Genomic DNA, 20,879 nt, shown 5'->3' with positions numbered 1-20,879 from the left:
GAAAGAAAGAAAGAAAGAAAGAAAGAAAGAAAGAAAGAAAGAAAGAAAAAGAAAAAGAAAGAAAGAGAGAAAGAGAGAAAGAAAGAAAGAAGAAAGAAAGAAAGAAAGAAAGAAAGAAAGAAAGAAAGAAAGAAAGAAAGAAAAGAAAAGAAAGAAAAGAAAGAAAGAAGAAAAGATTAGGGACACCTGGGTAGCTCAGAGGTTGAGTGTCTGCCTTCAGCTCAGGGCATGATCCCAGGTGCAGGGATCAAGTCCCACATCAGGCTCCTAGCAGGGAGCCTGCTTCTCCCTCTGCCTATGTCTCTGCCTCTCTCTGTGTGTCTCTCATGAATAATTAAAATCTTTTTTAAAAAAGGAATTACAGTATAAATCCACTAAATATGGGTAGTAATGTCCTATATTTTAGGGATTTTATATAATAAATATCCAAATCTTATTTTTGATAGCACATACTTTAATAATGTGAAAAATGTTAAAAAGTTCATAACTAAGTTTTAGTTAAGAGATACAATAAAATATTTGGAATAGCCATAATACTTTTTGTTAACATTAATATGACCAGTTAGCATTTATTACTTCACATTTAGGGGAGAAGAGTTTTTGTTGTGTTTTTTGTTGGTTTGTTTTTTAATATGAATGATGTATAGCACTGAAAAAAAACCTTCAAATAATTTATAAAACATGCCTGATTTATCTAACATCCTTCTTATGGAAATGTTTCACAAAATGTATCAACATTTTCTGAGTAAACCACACTTATCATCTATTATAATGTCTAAAAAATTTATGAATATCTAACATTATGAGGAACTTCATAACTAGGCTTAGAAATTAATTTGTAACTCCTATGCAATAGGCCATGAAAGACAAACATTCTCCAGATTAATTATCTAAGTATGTCTATCCTCTATAACATAAAATAGCTGAGTGGTTCATCTGCATTCAGTACCATTAATGCAGCACAAAGGAGAAAAAGATCAGAAATCTAAGCAGCAAAGATAAAATAGCAGTATAGCATATTAACAGACTTGTGGATTTTCATAATAAATCAAGCTCTAAGATTTCCACTAGTAAAGCAATTATGTGAGATATGATGTGAAACTCATGGATTATAACAATATAGATAAAATCCTATTAATATACATTGATTTTGTACTTTATTTTTAATCAAAAATGCATATACAATATAAAATTCTATACTAAGAAATTAAATTCTATGAGTGAGAGAAAAACAGACATTATTTTTTGAAATAAATCCTCCAACTTCCCTTAGTGGAAAAGACTCCTTAGAGTCCTAACAAAAAGATATACATTGAACTTAATGACTAGAGTTTAATTTTACAGTAGAGGAGAAAAGAAGAGAAAGCAGAATTTTTTTGGAACAGCCACAAGAGAGTCACCACTAAACTGTCAGAGTTGAGAAATGGGAAATCTGTTTTAACATCAGATGCGAGGGAGGAGATGAAGACTTTTAATATCACCACTCCAGTGCACCAGCAATAAAACAGGGATCTTGCAGCATCTGTTCAAAGTCTGATGTAATTCTTTGGTGAGTATTCCCTTAGAACAATATAATTTTCTAAAGTATCAACCCTAGAGTGTGCAATTCTTCAGAGAAGGTTAAATTTTCTTCTCAGTTATAGAGATTTGAAAATGCCACTGCTAATTACATGGAAATATTAGACACTTCATGAATCAATTGGTAGAACTATTTAAATTGATGCAGATGGCTTCATTTATCTAACAAATCGCATCTCTCTGACTAGGGAATCAGAACCTCCAGTTTGTGTCTGAACTCTGGTATCCTAATTTAGGGCACTATTGAAAAAAAAATCCCCCAAACCTTAATTTAGAAATGATTATTTGCAGAATGAAAAATGAACAACTAATAAAATAGTCTTTCATAGAACTAATAGATGTTACGAATGCCAAGTAAACCATACCAAAAATCAGAAAGTAAAATATACAACCAATACTTTAGGAGTACTTATTTCTGACTTTCTAAAAAAAATATATAGGCTTATGATAACTATATTAATGAAAAAGATTATATAAATATCCTACTGCTTTAACTTTTAATAAGAAATCCCAAATTATCTACTATGAAATCATATCTCTACATAAAGACACTTATGAATCTTCAGAGTAGCCTTATTCAGAAGAGCCTATCTAAATTACCATAAAATAAATGGATAAACAAGTTTTGGTGTAGCCACACAATGGAAAATTTCTCAGTGATGTAAAAGAACAAACTACCGATACATGCAACAACATGGATAATCTTCAAAAGCATTATGTTAAGTGAAACAACTCAAGAGAGCAAGACTTTATGCTATATAAAGCAGTTTATGAAATTCTAGGAAAAAATAAAAGATGGTAACAGAGCAGAAAAGTGGTTTCCAGGGACCAGGGTGTGAGACAAGGCCCAAAGGAAATTTTTGGTGTAACAGACATATTCTTTATCTTGATTGTGATGATAGAAACATGGCTATATATATTTGTACACTTAAAGGTGGTAGATTTTCACATATGTAAATTATACTCTAATAAAAGCAAGGCAAAAAAATATGATTCAGGCCTGGTGATTTAAAAACAAAACAAAGCAATGGTTAGAGGGAAAGTATGTGCACTAAAACAACATTTTTGGCTTATAATCTTAACAAGAATTCATAGCTATGTGGAAGAAGATATTACATATGCAGCTAAGTATACTGTGATCAATTTTTTGACCTATAAAACTATACAGGGATGAAGAAGTGAGAAAAATTCTTTCCTCCTAAAAAGGAAATCCTGGGCTCTTGAGACAGGAAGATTTCACAAAGGAGCCTGTGCTGCTCCTACTCTTGCCCCTGAGGAAGGGACTAGACTTGCAAAGTGGTTACCTCACTTCCCTACAAGAGTTATCACCAAAAGCAGTCAATGGTTACATCCCAACGTAAAGGCGGCTAACTCAGGGGCTCCATGTACAGGGTATTCCTTTTCCCCTTTTCATCCATCAGAGTACACACTGGATGTACATAAACAGTACAGAGGATAGATGAAAACAGTTTCACAAATCAATTATACCTAAACTAGTCAGTTTTATAGAGGCTAGATCATGATGAAGAATCATGGTCAACTCAATCTTTTATATCGTGTAGGTAATTTTATGTTATGTAAAATAATCTGGATCTGTTTTCTTCTTACCTTGGGTGTAATAATTTAAGGACCATCAGAGAAAGCTTAATAGAGTCTATTTCTTCCAATGTTATGGATCATTGGAATTAATCTGCTAGTTTAAGCAAGATATTTTCATGAAACTGGTCCGCATCTCTATGTTGTTATTTTTTACCTGATTATAAAGATTAATAAATTAAACCAGCATCTTTGCCTTCTCGCCAACTCTAAGATTGTATAAACCAATGTATATGTGCATGTGTACGGGTATGATATGGAAGCACATATGCTACAACTCCAATCAGTTCAATGAAAATTAAGACAACCCCACAGTCACCTTCATAATATTAAGAATTATTTTAGTTTAATTATTATGTTCAAGCAGCTATTATGCTAAAGATACAGTCTTGCCAACAAAACATAGTTTTTCCTTATCTGTATTACGAAATTTTCCTTAAGATTATCATTTGATAATCAAAATAAGCTTCTACATGCTTTAAGATTGTTATTGTTATTGTTATTATTTTTAAAATGTGAATATCACTATTAATCTAAAATGTATAGAATTGAGATCCTGAAAATATTAACTCAGCACAAGGTAGACTGTCTATTCAGTGGATGGTCTTACTATTGTATTCTTCATTGTTTATGCTCCTGGTTTGGTAGGGGTGACTATTGATTTGGTTTAAGTAAATAAGATATTGGAGTTGCTGCTGAGGAAACACCTTTTAGTAATGTTCAGGGAAATAGAAATAAGAGCTACTCAGTATTCAAACACCGGAAAAAAATTTCTGATTTTAAATTGGTATAGCTTTAAAAATTTTTTTAAGGTAGACAGGTGAAGGAAGAAAATTATGAAAGACTGGGAAAAAATTCCCTAAAAGTTCCAAATAATTGAAATCAACATTTTGTCAAAACATGCAAAGTACACAAAAGGAAGACAAAACAGTAAGTGTACTATTGAGAAAGAGGAAGCAGCAAATAAAGGGCAGAATAAGCATCAAAATGTGAACATGAAAGCTTGTGGAGACATTCTAAAATCTCTAAATTAATCTGTTTGCTTTTTTTAAAGATTTTATTTATTCATGAGAAACACAGAGAGAGGCAGAGAGACACACAGAGGGAGAAGCAGGGAGTCTGATGTAGGATTCGATCCTAAGACCCTGGAACCATGCCCCAGCGGAAGGAAGCTGCTTAACCCCTTAGCCACCCAGGCATCCCTGTTTTTTTGTTTTTGTTTTTGTTTTAAACTTCAGAGTGATGCTAGAATTGTGGATGTTAACAATTACATATCTATAGGTTAGGTACGCTTTATCTAGGGCAAACCACATGCAAGAATACTGCCATATGTTCACAGTTTATCTCAAAACCCTGAGTGAACCGCAAAAAGCAAAAAATTCTAAATGTTAATATTATCAAAATTAAAACAAATGTCATTTGCACAAAAAATGTACAAAACAATAAACATCTCTGCAGATAACATTTTAAAAATAAATATATCTATAAGAAGTCTAGGTGATTTCTGGTATTTAGATAGTAAGAAAAAAACACAATGAAGTGTTTCCTGTATTGATATTTGGTATGCTTAATTACTCAACTAGGTTCAGTGCTGGTGACAAACAGTATCAGACAGTTAGGGGCACAGTTCATAGAGAATGCCTTATGAATGGCAACCCTGAAATATCAAGGGTTGTCAAGACTCACACAAATTTTCAAGTATTCATGACAAAACTATTCAACTAAGAATGATTCAGATATGTATGACTGATAAAACTAGATTACTATAAAACTTTCGAATGAATTGTGAAATTAAAAAAAACAATAAAGAGAAAACAAAGTACAAAGTCAAAAACATCACTGCAACTAATGAAATGCAGAATCTGAATTAGTGCTGAGAGTGCACTTGAGTTAAGTGCAGGATCTTTCTCTTCAATATTCCTGCTCTGGGCCCATTATCCTCTTAACTGTATCTCTGAATTCCCCAAGCTGTGCTAGAACAAGTAGTCCAACAATTTTCTCTTCACAAAAAACATGCTTATATTGGGGTCAAGTTCTAACAATTTAAAACAAATATTTTTAAAAAAATAAATAAAATAAAACAAATATTTAATATCCTCTTTCTCAAAATGTACAGATAACAACCTTTTCATCAAAGGCTTATCTAGGAGTTTATCCTTTTTCTTAGTTTTTTAGATAACCATTCTTACTTGGTTTGACATTAAAATTATCCATAAACTAAAAATGTATTATTTCTTACAATGAACAAAATAAAGTTATTTAGCAATTTTTCTTTCTAATATCCAATTCTTGTCTTAGAGCAATGATATATTCATTTGACCTATTACATAGATCCAATATACTCATTGTCTATTCATATGGGTCTATTGCTTTGCTTTGGTTATTCATGTGTGTACTGAAATTTGCAATGTGTGAGCAAAGCAAAGATCGGGTCCAATTTTAAAAAGCAAAGCAAATATTAATACTTAAAATATATATATTGAGAGGGATAGGCCAACTAAGAATATATGTAGCACTAAATAATACAAAATACACTAATAGTATAAAAATGTGTATCAGTAAATTGAATCACCTTAGGATTCTGCTTAGAAATTCTTCCCTAACATAGGAAACTGCTAGACTGTCAATGGGTCCATGCAAAGGTTGCAGGTAATTTCATGGTGGTGTATTTTATAACTTGATCCCTTATCTAAAATCTACCATCTAAAAGAAATGTAATAAAAAACTGATGAAGCAAAGAGCTCAGTTAATGTTCTCAGAACCAAAATGCCGTATGTCCTTTTCTTGGCTAAGACAAACCTTCAACCATCTGACTTGGTCAAAAAGAAGGAGTAAGAAAGAAAACTGTCCCAATCTTGGTCTGGGGCAATACTTGCTGTATGGTGCCATGCTTTCCTCTTCTGGGATCTACCTAACACCCCCGATAAAATACTGGAGCACTCACTTTGTTAGATTGTAATAAAATTGAGAAGCCTTACAGAGAAACTAGAATTACCTACCCAATTAACCTTGAGCCTCCTGTTATTAAAGCAGACATGCAAAGGTACAAATGCCTTAGACCAGCCTTTTGACTAGCCTAATACTTTTTAAGTCAAACATTCTGGAAATCTTTGAATTACCTTTCTTGGAAGCATTTTCCCTTATTGGCAATTCTGATATGGAACTTTGTCATATGCTTCAAAATAAGGCACAAATAAATCACAAAAACATCAAAATGCGAAATACACAAACCCATACAAAACCCCAGAAATTTTCAAATTCTTTAGTAGTTGCCATGAAAGGGCAGTAGAAACACAAAAAGAGAACAAATCCAGTATTTGGAAAATGGCTGTCAATGTTGATAATCTTTTAATTTTATAAATAAAATTGTAGGAATGTGTTCCTGTATTCTAGCATTATATAAGTAACCATGACAAACTCAGTTGCCTAAAATAATAACCATACCATTATCACTATGTGCAGGGATTCTGTGGGTGAGGGACTTAGACCGAGTACATGGGGATAATTTGTTTTGCTCTTAGAGTCTGGGGTGCACGTAGAAGGACTCAAACAGCCTGTGTTCACTCAAATGGCTAGAGGCTGATATCATCTGGAGAATTCTTTACTTGCAGGTGTGATGTTTTGCCTTAGGATTATTCAAAGGCTGGGCTCCAGTGGGATTTCCCACTGCTACCTATCCAAGGCCTATCCATATAACTGACTTCCTCACAATGAGAGGTGGGGGGGCAGCCCTAGAGATTCTCAGAATCTTTGCAAAGCAGCTTAGAGTTCCTAAAGGCAGTGTTCTTCTAAATGAGACAGAAAGTGCACTGTGTCTTCCCACTGATCCTTAGAAATCCTGAAGAAGTGACACCTCCTCTGCAGTCTTTCTGTTACTAGCGAGTCACTAAAACTATCCAAATTCAAGAGGAGGAGAATTAGACCCTACTCATCTTTCTCTAAGAGAAATGTCAAAGAATTTTTGCAGCCATCTTGAAAACTACCACAGAGTGTGTAATTTAAAATATTTCTAAGATATCATCAGTCCCTTTCTGTATTGGAGATATCCCATTTGAATTTCAGTTGCAATATTTTGAGGTGGACAATACATCTCAGAACAAAAAGGGATAGGCTTTCTCCGTGGTAGAAAATAAATACACTATTACAATTCTGGTTTATAATATATAAAATGTCTAGAAATGTCTCTGTCTTCATATATTCTATTTTCAATAGCTTAACAAATAAAAGTTTCTTGCAATGTGGTGTGAGAAGTCTTGACTCTGTGATTCCCTCATTTCGCTTCTTATGGGAAACAAGGGTGCAGTCCAAATCATGAGTGACAAGTGGCAACGAAGGAAAACCAATTATACTAGTAACTTTAAAAATATATTTTTTTGTATAACATCCCTAGTTTACAGTCGAGACGTTAGGTCCTTGGAGGTTTTTCAAACAGCAGGCTTTAACCACAAAAACTAAAATAAATTTGTCTAATTGTCAATAAAATCAGACTAGAGGAATGTTAAGATTTAAGGTAATATAGAACTTTGATTCACAACATATAAAAAAAACTGCCACCTCATGCTTTGTCATTGAAGTTTATGAAGAACTGAGCCTGGATAGGTTTATGGTATTTTTTTTTTCATTCTTAAGTCAAAGCCCCCTACAGTGAACGACAAATTATACATAAAAGGGTTTAACATGTTAATGTTGAAAATTATTTCACACTAGTATCATGATATATTTCACTCTTCAACTCAAACCTGACTATTTTAATTGTTTGGTCACTTGGAGTCCGAATATATCATATGTTGAAATAACCTTGTGTTGGTTCACCATTGAAACAAGTTTCCTTGAGTTCTCACAAAATATGTATTTACAATGCACTGTTCCATATCACATGTGCTACTACACGATCCTTCAGGTGGGACCTTTTAGTCAGTTACTCTCATTTCTCAAAATTCAGATCCAAGAAACAGAAGAATGCAGTGAATAAACCAAAAATAAATTCTCGCCTATCTGTAATTCCTCATATACTCTTTGTCCTTTACAAACTCAAGTGATACTTAAGCAAAGAATAAGGCTTATTCTTCTATCTCTGTTTGGCAGTCATGATAGGCTAGGCATTCTTTCCTGCAGAGCAAAGTGGAGAAAAAAACATTGTTGATCTACGGTGCAGTTTATTAGGGGCACAGCTCAAATTAAAATTACTGTCTGGGCTCTTGATTTTTGTGGGATTACAAATTGCTTTGTTGTTAAGGATATTAAAAAGTTGAAACAGGAGTCTACATAACCGATCCCAGCCTGACTGACAAGCAGTGAGCATGGCCTCGCCCCTTCAGGATTTGAGAGACTAACTGTGCTGTTTGATGTAAGGCATAGCCCAGAAGCCAAATGAGAGAAAGATGATTGGTACGGGCTTCACACCCACCAGGCAGCAGCATCACTTTGAAGGTTTTCGGTTGATTTTATTGTCGATGAAAATCAAATTGCCATGAAATCAGAAAGGATTTACTAAAGTAGCCATCACCAAATACAGAAGATATATTATAAAATAGAAACTGCACATGATATTAGCACATCAAAGAGAAAGGCTTGCCTAGAGAATGATCACACACTTTCAAATAAAACTCCACCAAACAGCACTTTACTTTTAACATAAAATCATCACGATGTTTTAAGACTGCATTCCATAATTTCAACCATGCTTACTAATATAAATGCCCAAATACCTTTCATTGCAATATAATTTATTTGCAACATATCTATCTGTGACTTCCATTTAAAGACAATGAACGTAGGTGATAAATTTGCTTTGATGCTTTCCTGCTGTTTCCTCACTCTTATCTGGTTCTGATCTCCTCTAACCTCTCAAATCTTGTTTCTTGAAGATAATATGTTTGTTCCTCACTCTTTCAAAGATAAGCCTGTAGACCACCACTTCTCTGTTCTCTCTCGCCAATCTCTGCCATCAGCATCACTAAAAATAGCAACACTCTCTCCAAAGCTACAGTAAGTTACCCCTGAAGACTGCTCAGAAGCAACTGCTAGAGAAGCTGCAGCTGCGTGGTTATTTAGAACTGGCTGGCCATATGGTATATGAGGGACTCAAACTTTAAAGAAATTTCTGAACTGCCAGTTAATTTCCTGAGATATTTTGAAATATTGCAAACATACTGTATATATTACTTTCTAATTTTTTCTAAGAATATCTTTATCATCACCGCTAAAAGTTAGCTTCTGTTCGAACATTCCTGGAGAGTTTTAAGTAGAATGTGAGTTTGCATATTCAGTGATCTGACTAGTATGGGAATAAAATATTGAATATAAGATAGGATTTTATTACTGGTATTACCTCAGATATTACCACATTTCATTTGGTTTTGGTTTTGTTTTCTCTCTGTTCATAGAGTTATTTGCTAGGTATAACTAAACTAAAAGGAATATTTCCCCCAAGCCCACCAAAACCAAAATAAGACAAATAAAAACACTGAAACTTGTTAGAATCTTACTACACTAAACCACTAGAATTCTATATCACACAATTTTATAATGATCTTATAACAAATCTTAAACTTCATATTGTTCTAATGATGAAAAAATCTTATTAGATTTGTAAAAATAAAGTTAAAGAGAGAATGTCATAAGAATGTAACTCTCTCCACCCTCTAATTCAGTGACTGATATTTTAACTCTTTCTTTTTTTTTTTTTTAAAGAAAGTTAAACAGATTAGGATGTTTAATTAAATTAAAAGCTGTAAAGCTGTGTGAGGGCTTGACTCATGTCTAATGCTTCTTTTCTTTTTTTTTTTTAAATGATCTTATTTATTTATTCATAAGAGACACAGAAGAGAGGCAGAGACACAGGCAGAGGGAGAAGCAGGCTCCATGCAGGAAGCCCTATGTGGGACTTGATCCCGTGACTCTGGGATCTGCCCTGAGCCAAAAGCAGAAGCTCAACCACTGAGCCACCCTGGCATCCCTAATACTTTTCTACTGAACCTAATATTTAATCTATAGTTGAGCACACAGCAGAGGTATAAGAATTGCTTTTGCATAGTAATTTTGTCCTGACTTAGATAATTATCCAAATAACCTCCTTTTTATCATGAAACACAGATCAAATTTAAGATATATACTGTGTAAAAAAAAAAAAAAACATATATATATATATATATATATGTACTGTGTAGCATCTTAATAGCAGAGTCAACACAGAAAAATAATCTGTATTATTTTAATACATAACAGTTATTAAAATGTTTATTCACTTATTTATTGTCTGGCTTTCCCATTGGAATGTGATCTCTAGAAGGAGAAAAAAATTGATCATACTCATTACTATGAACTAGAACTATAGATGACACATAGTGTGACCCAGAAATAAATAATTCTGCAATTAATGCATGAATATATTCCTGTGTGGTCATATATATACATACACATGTATATACTTCCCCTGAAGAATCAGGTAAGTTTTATTTATTTGTTGGAAGAACAAAATCACATATGAAATTTTCCTTCCTGATCAGGTCATGTTGCAGAGAGGTAAAATGGCGGCATAGTGATTAATATTTTACCAAGGATTTATTTTTATTTTAATCAATTATTCACTGAGGTTAATTTTTGCATATCCATATCTATGGTTTTGTTTTAACTGTGCCCCCACCATCCTTGGCAGTTAAGGTCTTATCTAGATTCTATAAAATGTAGTTTATAGTGCAATACATTATTATTATTATTATTATTATTATTATTATTATTAAATGTTCTCATTTTCCTTCATTTTGTAAAGGAACAATGAAAATACTTGAAGCATAGACAAGCATGATAGATCACCTAAAAGGTAATCAATGAGATGCTGGATTTTAAGTAACAGCTAATATCAGTAAATTAAACCTAATGGAAACTTAATAGAACTAAATTTGTTTCCAACTAGATTTTCAAATAGTTATGCTGGTTCCTAACATACTCACAGGGAAAAAGGAATCCAATGTAAAACTCTGTGAACAGGAAAAAAAAATTCCAAATATATGGGAAAAAACAATAAACACCCATTTCCTTTGAAAGATATGTAGCGCCTATTCAGATGCTCTGCTTAAGCAAAGCTGACTGGAATATTTCCCTGGATGGTAGGAGTATATAGTTTAATGAGAGAAACAGAAAATCTCAAAAATATGTTAAGTGATAAGAAGATTTAACCTATCACAGGAGTTTCAGAAAAGCCCCATTAGGGAGATGATGACTGATCTAAATCTTACAAAATTGCGAAGAATATAAAAACACACAAATATGAAGTACATAGTATAAGACTAGGAGATATCTGTTCGGTAACATTTCCCACTGTAATTTTCGTCAAGATTTCACATTAATACTTAAAAGAGAGAACTCCTAAACAATTTTCTAAGTAATTTCTATAGTCAGAAGTAAATGTTTGAATATTTTGAATATTTTCCATGGTAACATATCGAATCAGAAAAGCATGGCCTGGTCAAATAATATTACCTTAATATATCCACCCTTTCTCAATGAATTCTAAAAGATCTTTTATGAATAAATCTCAATAAATGGTGGTTATTTTTCCAAAACAATGAATTCTAACACAGAGAAAATTGCTATCACTTTATAAAATGGGAAAATGATGTAGTTCAGATGTGAAATAAATCATTTTGAACATCAAATTTCATATATTTCTTAGTTTATTTGTTCTTTTGGGGTCAGGTGAGTTGTTTAATATCACCAAAAATTTTAAAAAATAAGTGGAATTCTCTTGGATTTGCAAATAAGTATTTGAAATTGCTTCGGGTAAGAGGCTCAGAGTGAAATGAAGTATAGAGATAAAAAGAGAGAATGATACAATGGATGTGATTAGGTGGCACAGTTGAAGAGAGAAAAGGGATTCAGACAGGGAATTAAAGAAAATGAGCATAGACATATAGAAACATCCTACAGGGACACAGAAAAAGTGAGAAGATTTGACAACAACCCACACAAAGGACTAAAGAAAATAAAGACACAGAATTACATGTTCTAGGGGAAAAAAAAGAAAAAGATGGGTAATTGATTTTTACGAAAATAGAGGAATTGACTGAGAGTGCAACAATGTGGTCCCAGAAAGTGAAAATCATAGGAAATGACAAGAGAACTGTGTAGATGTGCTTGTAATTTTGAGCATGAGTGTTACAGGTAACCTCCTGTCTGTGTTAAATATCAAATTCAAAGTTCAGTACCTTTGCTTTATCTCTCATTGATCCTTTGCCCAGGATAGACATTTTAGCACCTGTTTCTTCCTGTAGTCTCTTCAAGGAGTTTCCTCTTGGTCCAAGCAATTTCCCCACAAAATTGAACTAGGAAACAAAATCAATAGAATTCTGTTTTAGTGTAGAAAAAAAGTAATAATTTTCACTAAAAATAAATGATGGTTTATGGGCTCTCAAACTTTACCATGCAAAAGAGAGTTATGCCATTCATACACATAGACACACACATGAAACTATTTCAGACCTCTGGTCTAGGATTCATTTTAAAATGAATGCCTCTTCTTAAAGGATCGCCAAAATCAATAATATATTGAACATATCACATATAGTAGTTACATAATCAAATAAATAAATCAACTAAAAGAAAGAAATTAGGGACACCTGGGTGGCTCAGAGGTTTAGCGCCTGCCTTTAGCCCAGGGCATGTTCCTGGAGTCCCGGTATCTAGTCCCACATCAGGCTCCCTGCCTGGAGCCTGCTTCTCCCTCTACCTATGTCTCTGCCTCTCTCTCTGTGTCTCTCATGAATAAAGAACTGAAATCTTAAAAAAAAAAAAAAAAAGAAAAAAAAAAAGAAAGAAATTCGGGAGAAAGAACTAAGGTTTTTCTTTTTCCAATCAGATTATTGAAATTAAAAAAAAAAGACTCTGCACTTTCAAAATTACAAAAGTTAACATTTTAAATAGATTTTTAAGATTTTTATTCATTTATTTTTGAAAGAGAGAGAGAGAAAAACAAGAGCAGAGACAGGGAAAGGGAAAAGCAGACTCTCCTGCTGAGCAGAGAGCTTGATGGAGGGCTCGATCCCAGCACCCCAGGATCATGACCTGAGCCAAAGGGAGATGCTTAACTGCCTGAGCCACATGGGCACCCCTTAAAAAGATTTTCAGAGTAAAATTTAATATTCATTTTTGTTAAGCATTATCTGTGCCCATAATATTCTATTCCAAATTTCATGATTCGGAAAAAAAGCAATTCCATTATTCTTCAGTTATACATTCTCTCTCTTTTTTAATTTAAATTCAATTAGCCAACATATAGTACATCATTAGTTTCAGATGTAAAGTTCAATAACTCATCAGTCGAGTTCAATACCCAGTACTCATCAAATCACATACATTCTCTATGTTAAGGAGTTGTTCTAAGGATCAGTAAATAAAGGATGTGATCACATATACAGAAAAGTTTTAAAACACCACTGATAGCACATATATACAAAACATTTTCTCTAAATAGGAAATTCTTGGAGGTTTTTCAATTTGAAATGAATAATGAATATTCAGGATGAATAATTTGTTTATTCAGGATAAATAATTTGTTTATTCATCCTGAAACATGGTTAAAAACAGGTGAAATAGGAGCAGTTATCAGAGTATGTTGTCAGCTACTAAAAGAACATTACCACAGCAAATGACTAGGATAATAATTTGCTGATTAATTTAAAAAATACAAAAGGCTAGAATGCACCAAAAACTGTGTTGGGTACTGAAAAACAAAGATAAATAAAATTAAGTTACTGCCTTCTAAATCAGAGGCTTTTTATATATATTTTTAAGTCTATGGTCCTATAATAAGAAATACACCTTACTGAATGGTGATAGACTAAATGCTTTTCCCCTAAATCTAGGATAAATTACAAAACGTCTGTTCTCACCACATTTATTTAATATTGCCCTGAAGTGTGGATTGCTGTAAATGGAACAGCATAAACTTCATAAAAATTATAGAAGGTAAATTGATTTTCAACAAAAGTATATAAGCAATAAAATTTGAAAAGCAATTTTTAGCAAATAAAGCTAGAACAATTAGATATTCATATGCAACAAACAATAAAGCAAAACAAAACAAACAAAAAAACCTTTTTCTGTCCTACCTCACATTTAAGCAAACTTTGAGATCAATCATAGATGTGAACATAAAAACTAAAATTATCAGAATGTTAGTTAGAAGGCATATAAGAATGTCTTTGCAAATTTAAACAGAGAAAGGTTACTTAATAATAAGCAAACAGCACTCACTAAAACTTTTGCTCACCCAAAAGCCATTAAGGAATTAGATAGATTCGACACAGTCTGGGAGAATATACTCCCTATGCATACATCTGAAAAATTATTAGTATCCAAATATAACACTAAATGTTAACTAACTGGAATTAAAACAAAAACTTAAAAAAATGATTAATATGTAGATCTATAAAAAACTCCATCAAGTCAATAATTAAACACACACATATCAGAATTACTAAACAAAAAAAGACCAAATGTTGCCAAGGATGTGGAACTACTAGAGCAACCACTGCTAGGAGTTTAAAATGATATAATTGAAATGGAAAGATTGACAGTTATTTATAAAGTTTTATTTATTTTTTATTTATTCATGAGAGACACATGACAGAGGCAGAGACATAAGAGACATAGGTAGAGGGAGAAGCAGGCTCCTCAAGGAGAGCCTATGTGGGACTCGATCCAGGGATCCTGGATCAAAAAAAAAAAAAAATCTTGTGTAAGAATGTCCACGAGAAAAAAAGAATGTCCACGATATCTTACTCATAATCACCATTAAACTAGAAATAAACCAGTGCCCATCCAAACAGAATCAATAAGTTTATACAAAAATAGAAAGCTAATCGTCAGTGATTAACACAGCAGCATGGATGTACCTCTCAATTATGTTGAGTGAAAGAAGCTAGATACAAAAAAGTGTGTGTTAGATTCCAATGATACAAAACTCTAGAGGCCAAAGTCATGTATGGTGTTATAATTCCCAAGAGTAGTTGCCTATGGAAAATAGGCCAAGCTTGGACTGACTGGAAAGTGACAAAAAGGAAACATCTGGGGTGGTGGAATTATTCTATATTTTGCTAAATGTATAGGTACATTTTTGTCAAAACTCCTCAAGTTGTATGCTACAGCCTCAGCATTTCACAATATGTAAATAGTACTTCAATTAGAAACGGAGGAAAATTTAGAAAGTTGAAAACATATAAATGTTTTTAAAATAATATCATAATTAAATGTCCTGCAAAGAAATACTAATCCCAGGCAGTTGACAAAGGAATCTCACTAGACTTTTAAGAAATACATCATTCCAATCTAGGCAGATGTTGGAGGAGTCACTGAGAAAGATGTGACTGCCTATTGACCCCATGACCTGGTCTTTGGCAACCAGAGGCTCTTAACCCCCACCTTCGTCCTTGGAATTTATGTTCTGCCCACTGATCCCACAATAGGAGCCACTTCAAGGACACAGCTTTGAGAAAGAATGATGTGTTATTGAGATCATCTGGGCTGTATACATGACTGAACCCTATTAAGGTCTCTATGCTGAGATCTATTCATTTTGTAGCCACCCAAGACAAGCCTCATTATATAAGTTCCATTGCTCATTAAACTTTTCATCTACCAATATGGAGTAGCCTACTTCTTTCCTCAGTCTGTCCTTGCTCTCTGTGTATGGAAGCCAGTTTTGAAATTCACCCAGGAAATTCTGGAGATTGTGAGCTAATAGCAGACTATCCAGAGAAAGAAATGGAGAAATATCCCTTTACTCAGTTAGAGGCTAATATAACCTTGATAGTAAAGGTCAAGCAGAAAAGGGAATTTATAAAGCAAATTCGCTCATGAAACAAAACCCACATAACAAAGCAGTAGCATAACCAGGGCCTGTTGTATATACAAGACATACATAATGAGTAAGTTGTGTTTATCACAGATACACAGGTAGTTTAAGATTTATAATCTCTAACTGTAAGTCTTACTAGCAATGGAGAAAAGGAGGTTAACATTTTATTTGAACAGAAAAAAAGGCTAACATTTTATTTAAAAAAGAAAAATAATTTTATAAAATTCAATTTCAGTCATTACAAAACTCACATCATCTGAAAAATGAAGGAAATTTCCTTAACCCAATGGAAGCTTACTAAAACCCAGTAAGAATTGTATATTTAATAATTAAATAATATCAAAAACAAGGTAAAGATGTACATTCTTATTTTAGTCAACACTGAAAATTTAAGCCATTGAATAAGATAAATGTTATAAATGTCAGAAAGTAAGAAACAAAGTACCACTCAAGGCTTATATAATTTAAACACATAAAAGCTCAAAGTAATTTCAGAAAAATCATTAGATTCAGTAAAAGAGCTTAGCAAGGTGTTTCATACAAAATCAATATAAAAAAATCAATTGTATTTTCGTACATCAGCAACATATAATTAGTAATTTTACAAAGAGAGAGAAATACCATTTATGGCACCAGTAAAAAATAAATTACATTTTCTAAGAATAATTTTAATTGTTTAACATCAAAACTTTTACAGAGAATATATAAAATACATTAATAAAGCTGTCAAATGGATATAAATAGATTGAGAGATAGATTATGTTCATGGATAGAAAGTCTCAATCTATTATTTTCAAATATATCTATAGATTCTGTACAGTTCTAATTAAAATCAAACAGGATTTGGATCAAGTCACCAACTGATTGTACAATATGCATGAAAAAGTCAAAGCCCAAGAATAGCCAAAACATTCAGAAGCAGAACAAGTTAAGGATTATGCTTATCACATACAAAGATTCATTATAAAGCTATATTAATTATGATACTGTGATTATGTATAGTCCTGGAACACATAGGAAATAGAGCAATGGAATCCAGAAATAGACTCTTGCTCATGTTAAAATATATGATACAGGGAGCAGTACAAAGCACAAAGGCAAAATAATGGCGCCTAAAGATGTCAATGCACGAATACCCAGAATCTGTAAATCCATTATCCTACAAAAGGGAATTTGCAACTGTGACTAAATTAGGAATCTTGAGATGAAGAGATTATCCTGGGTTATCCAGGTGTGCCCAATGTCCTTGTAAATTTAAAAAACAGAGTTCAAGGTTGGAGTAATGCATTTGCTGGCTTTGAAGATGGAAGGCAGCCATGAACCAAAGAATAAGAGTAGCTTCTACAAGCTGTAGGAGTCAAGGAACAGATTCTCCCTTAAACCACCCAGAAGGAATGCAGCCTTACTGACACCTTAATTTTAGCCCATGAGAACCATTTTAGACTTCTAACCTTCATAACTGTAAAATAACAAATCTGTTTTGCTTTAAGTCATAAGTTTGTGTTAACTATTACAGAAATAATAGGAATCTAATATCCTAAGTAAAGAAGGGACTGTCTAATACAGAGCATAATTGGCTATCCATGGTAAGAATAATGAAACTGCTTCTTACATTATAATAAAAAATAAATAAATATTGATGGATTATAGATTTAGGAGTGAAATGCAAAATTTTTAAATTTCTGACAGAAAAATATAGGGAAATAATGTCTAAGTGTTCTAAAACAAGACATAAAAATGTGCTAATTGTAAAATAAATGTTTGATTAAAATTAAGAATATTTTAAGAAGAACACATAAGTCACAAATTTGAAAATATTTAGAATACATGTTACCAATAAAACATTAGGTTACAAAAACAAATATAAAAATGTAAGGAAAAGACAGTTTATTAGATAAAAGATAAAATCATGAATGTTACTGAAGAAAGAATAGCAAAAGAAAATGCATGAAAATTTCAACCTCATTAGAATTTAAACAAAAATCAAATTAAAATGATGGTACACACTGTGTTGGTAGAAATGAAGTAGTCAGAAACCAAATATTGGTCAGAATATGAAACCATAAAGACTCATACACCCTGCCTAAAGGAATGTAAATAGATACAACCATTTTGGCATTGTCTTGTAGATCTGTAAACATATTTAACCTATGTCTCAGCTATTCCATTACTGGGCATATTCTGTAGAGAAGTCTTAGCACATCTACAGGAATATCAAAGCTTGTAAGAGCAAAAATAATTGGGGAAAAGCCATCAATTCAAGAATGATATGCTGTCAGGTTAACCCTATAACAACACACTTGTCTATGTCTGTGTTTCCCAGATCCCCCTCCACATATGCTACCTTTTGTGGATTTTGTCAATAACAGGAAGTTACATGAGATCCAGAAAGTGAACATGAATTGGAGTCCATTATTCTTGGCAAATCATGGTGCTCAGCATGGCTGTTTTACTGACTGCTACATGAGCTCCCATTCTGTGGATACAGGAGACCCACAGACCGTTCCAAGCTTCCAGTTCTAGGTTCTGGCAAGCTTCAGGCTCAAGTATTCACTGTCCATGGGTGGCAACTTTCATAAGGTCCTGACCCTCATTTCTTCCAACATCATGCTAGTTCTTATAGATTATAATATTATGTCCAGAGTAGATCCTATTTTCCTTCCAGAATCATGACTGGTACAAATGATTAAGTAAACTGTTATGTATCAGTAGTAAAATATTTACAGCAGTGAACACAAACTACCTGTAACTACACAAAATTTCATTGTTAAATCCCAGAAAAAAATTTTGAGTGAAAAATTCAAGCTCTATACATATGACACTGTTTTTATAAAACCCAATGAGCAAAATTAATAAGATTTTATTTATGAATAAATGCTTAAGTGGTTAATCTAATCCTCAAAAAACAGGTGTAATAGTAAACAGAAAATTCAAGGTCTTGGTTATGTCTGGGAATGGATAGTAGAGAATGTGATCAAAGGAAACATTCAGGTGGTGTCAAAGTAATAGGTAATATTTTAGACTTTAACTTAGAGGTTTATGAGTATCCATTTTGTTTTGTTTTTTATTCTGCATGACGATTACACATATTCTTTGAATGCGTTAAATATTATATATAACTTTAAAAAATCAAACAGATCAATTCCAGTTGAGTAAATTTTGACTGAACTTTTCTTTAATATTCTGTTATAGAACCTTCTTGCCCCTTTACTGGTAGTAGTAAAACATCAAATAGAAAAATATCAAAGCACTCAAAGTGATGTCTCCATTGGGAATGCTTATTGCTGAAAGGAAGAGACAGCACTTCATGCATTCCTGGTTGAGAACAGGTTATTGACAATATATATATATATATATATATATATATATATATATATATATATAGACCATACTCTTGAGAAGTTTCTGTTCTATGCCTTGATTATTGTGACCCATTTTGCAACACTATTTCAATACGGTAGCTTCATTTCTAACTAATGACCAATTGAAACCAATTGTCTGAAACTGTAAGGGAGATATCTCTTTTAATTCTTTCATAAACTCTAGCTTTTGAAATAGAACAGATATATCCAACAGAATAAAGGTGTTATATAATCAGAGAATTAACTTAAACTGATGGAAAGGAACTTTTCTGAGTAACATTAATTATGTAACATTATTTTAAATATGCAGTCCTTTTAATGTGTATTTAAAACTTGTAAATATACAATCCACCATTTGCTTTTGCAACAAGTATTTATTTATCATACCTTAAGTTTGCTTACGTGATTTTATCACTTCCCTAATATCTGCAGTTTTTGGAGCCAACAATGAGGGATGGCTCAGAAAACTTTTTTCCCCCTAATTATTGCTTGGATAAGTAAAATGCCCCAACATCAGTGAACAAGTAGAACATAATGCTTAAAAGCATGGTTCTGAAGCCAGATATGGGTTTGTAAATTCACTAACTATGGGAATTTGGCTAAATTAATTAATTGCCCATTAGCTTCATTTTTCTTATCTGTAAATGGGGAGAATAAAGATAATAATACATGTACACTAAGTGCTCAATAGATGTGGGTTGTTCAAAGAAAGCAAAAACACTAATTTGAAAAGATCTTATTTTTACTGCATTATTATTTACAACAGCCAAGATATGAAAACAACCCAAGAGTCCAATGATAGAAGAATGGATAAAGAAGATGTGTGTGTTGGGGGGGGGGGCGCATATTACACAGCCTAAAGAAAAGAATGGATATTGCCATTTGCAACAACATGGATGGATCTAGAGGATATTATGCTAAGTGTAATAACTCAGACAGACAAAGACAAATTCTGCATGATTTCATGTATATGTGTAATCTAAAAAATAATCTAAAAAATCTAAAAATCTAATAATCTAAAAGAAGTCTGTTACATTGCAAACAATGTAAAAGACTTTTAAATACAAAGAGCACTCTGGTGGTTGCCAGAGGGGATGTGGGGAAGGACAAGTGAAATAAAGGGGATTAAGAGGTACAAATTCCCAGTTATAAAACAAGTAAATCATAAAGATGTAAAAGTACAGCTTAGGGAATGTAGTCAATAATATTGTAATAACCTTCTCTAGTGACAGATGGTGACTACCTTTCTCGTGATGAACACTAAGTAATGTATGGAATTGTTGAATCAATGTGTTGTAAAACTGAAACTAATATAACACTGTATGTTAATTATATCTTATTAAGCATGTTGTTATTATTACATGATTATTATTTTTTCAGGAGATTGTAATAGTTTCTGACACCCATAGTGAAGTTTGACTTTGGTAACCCTTATTCTTTTATTTTTATATTAATGTTTTTATTTATATTTATTATGATTTTATGAT

At 32.6% G+C, this 20,879-nt stretch overlaps 1 protein-coding gene across 22 annotated transcripts in view; it reads right to left on the bottom strand.

The window, feature by feature from the left end:
• The window catches only part of KHDRBS2 (KH RNA binding domain containing, signal transduction associated 2), a 589,140-nt gene that overhangs the window by 377,694 nt on the left and 190,567 nt on the right, over positions 1 to 20,879 (bottom strand). For all 22 annotated transcript variants that reach the window (XR_013383276.1, XR_013383278.1, XR_013383277.1 and 19 more), the window contains exon 3: positions 12,381 to 12,497. Coding sequence is in view for 4 of the 22 variants with exons in the window: in XM_077903521.1 (XP_077759647.1) it covers positions 12,381 to 12,497 (117 nt within the window). In the remaining 18 variants the exon portion in view is untranslated. The remainder of the gene's footprint in view (positions 1 to 12,380; positions 12,498 to 20,879) is intronic.

The sequence above is a fragment of the Canis aureus genome, chromosome 7 (genome assembly GCF_053574225.1).
Source record: "Canis aureus isolate CA01 chromosome 7, VMU_Caureus_v.1.0, whole genome shotgun sequence".
Classification (NCBI taxonomy): domain Eukaryota; kingdom Metazoa; phylum Chordata; class Mammalia; order Carnivora; family Canidae; genus Canis; species Canis aureus.
The sequence above is the reverse complement of the archived record's forward strand: the minus strand, read 5'-3'. Positions and strand labels throughout refer to the sequence as shown.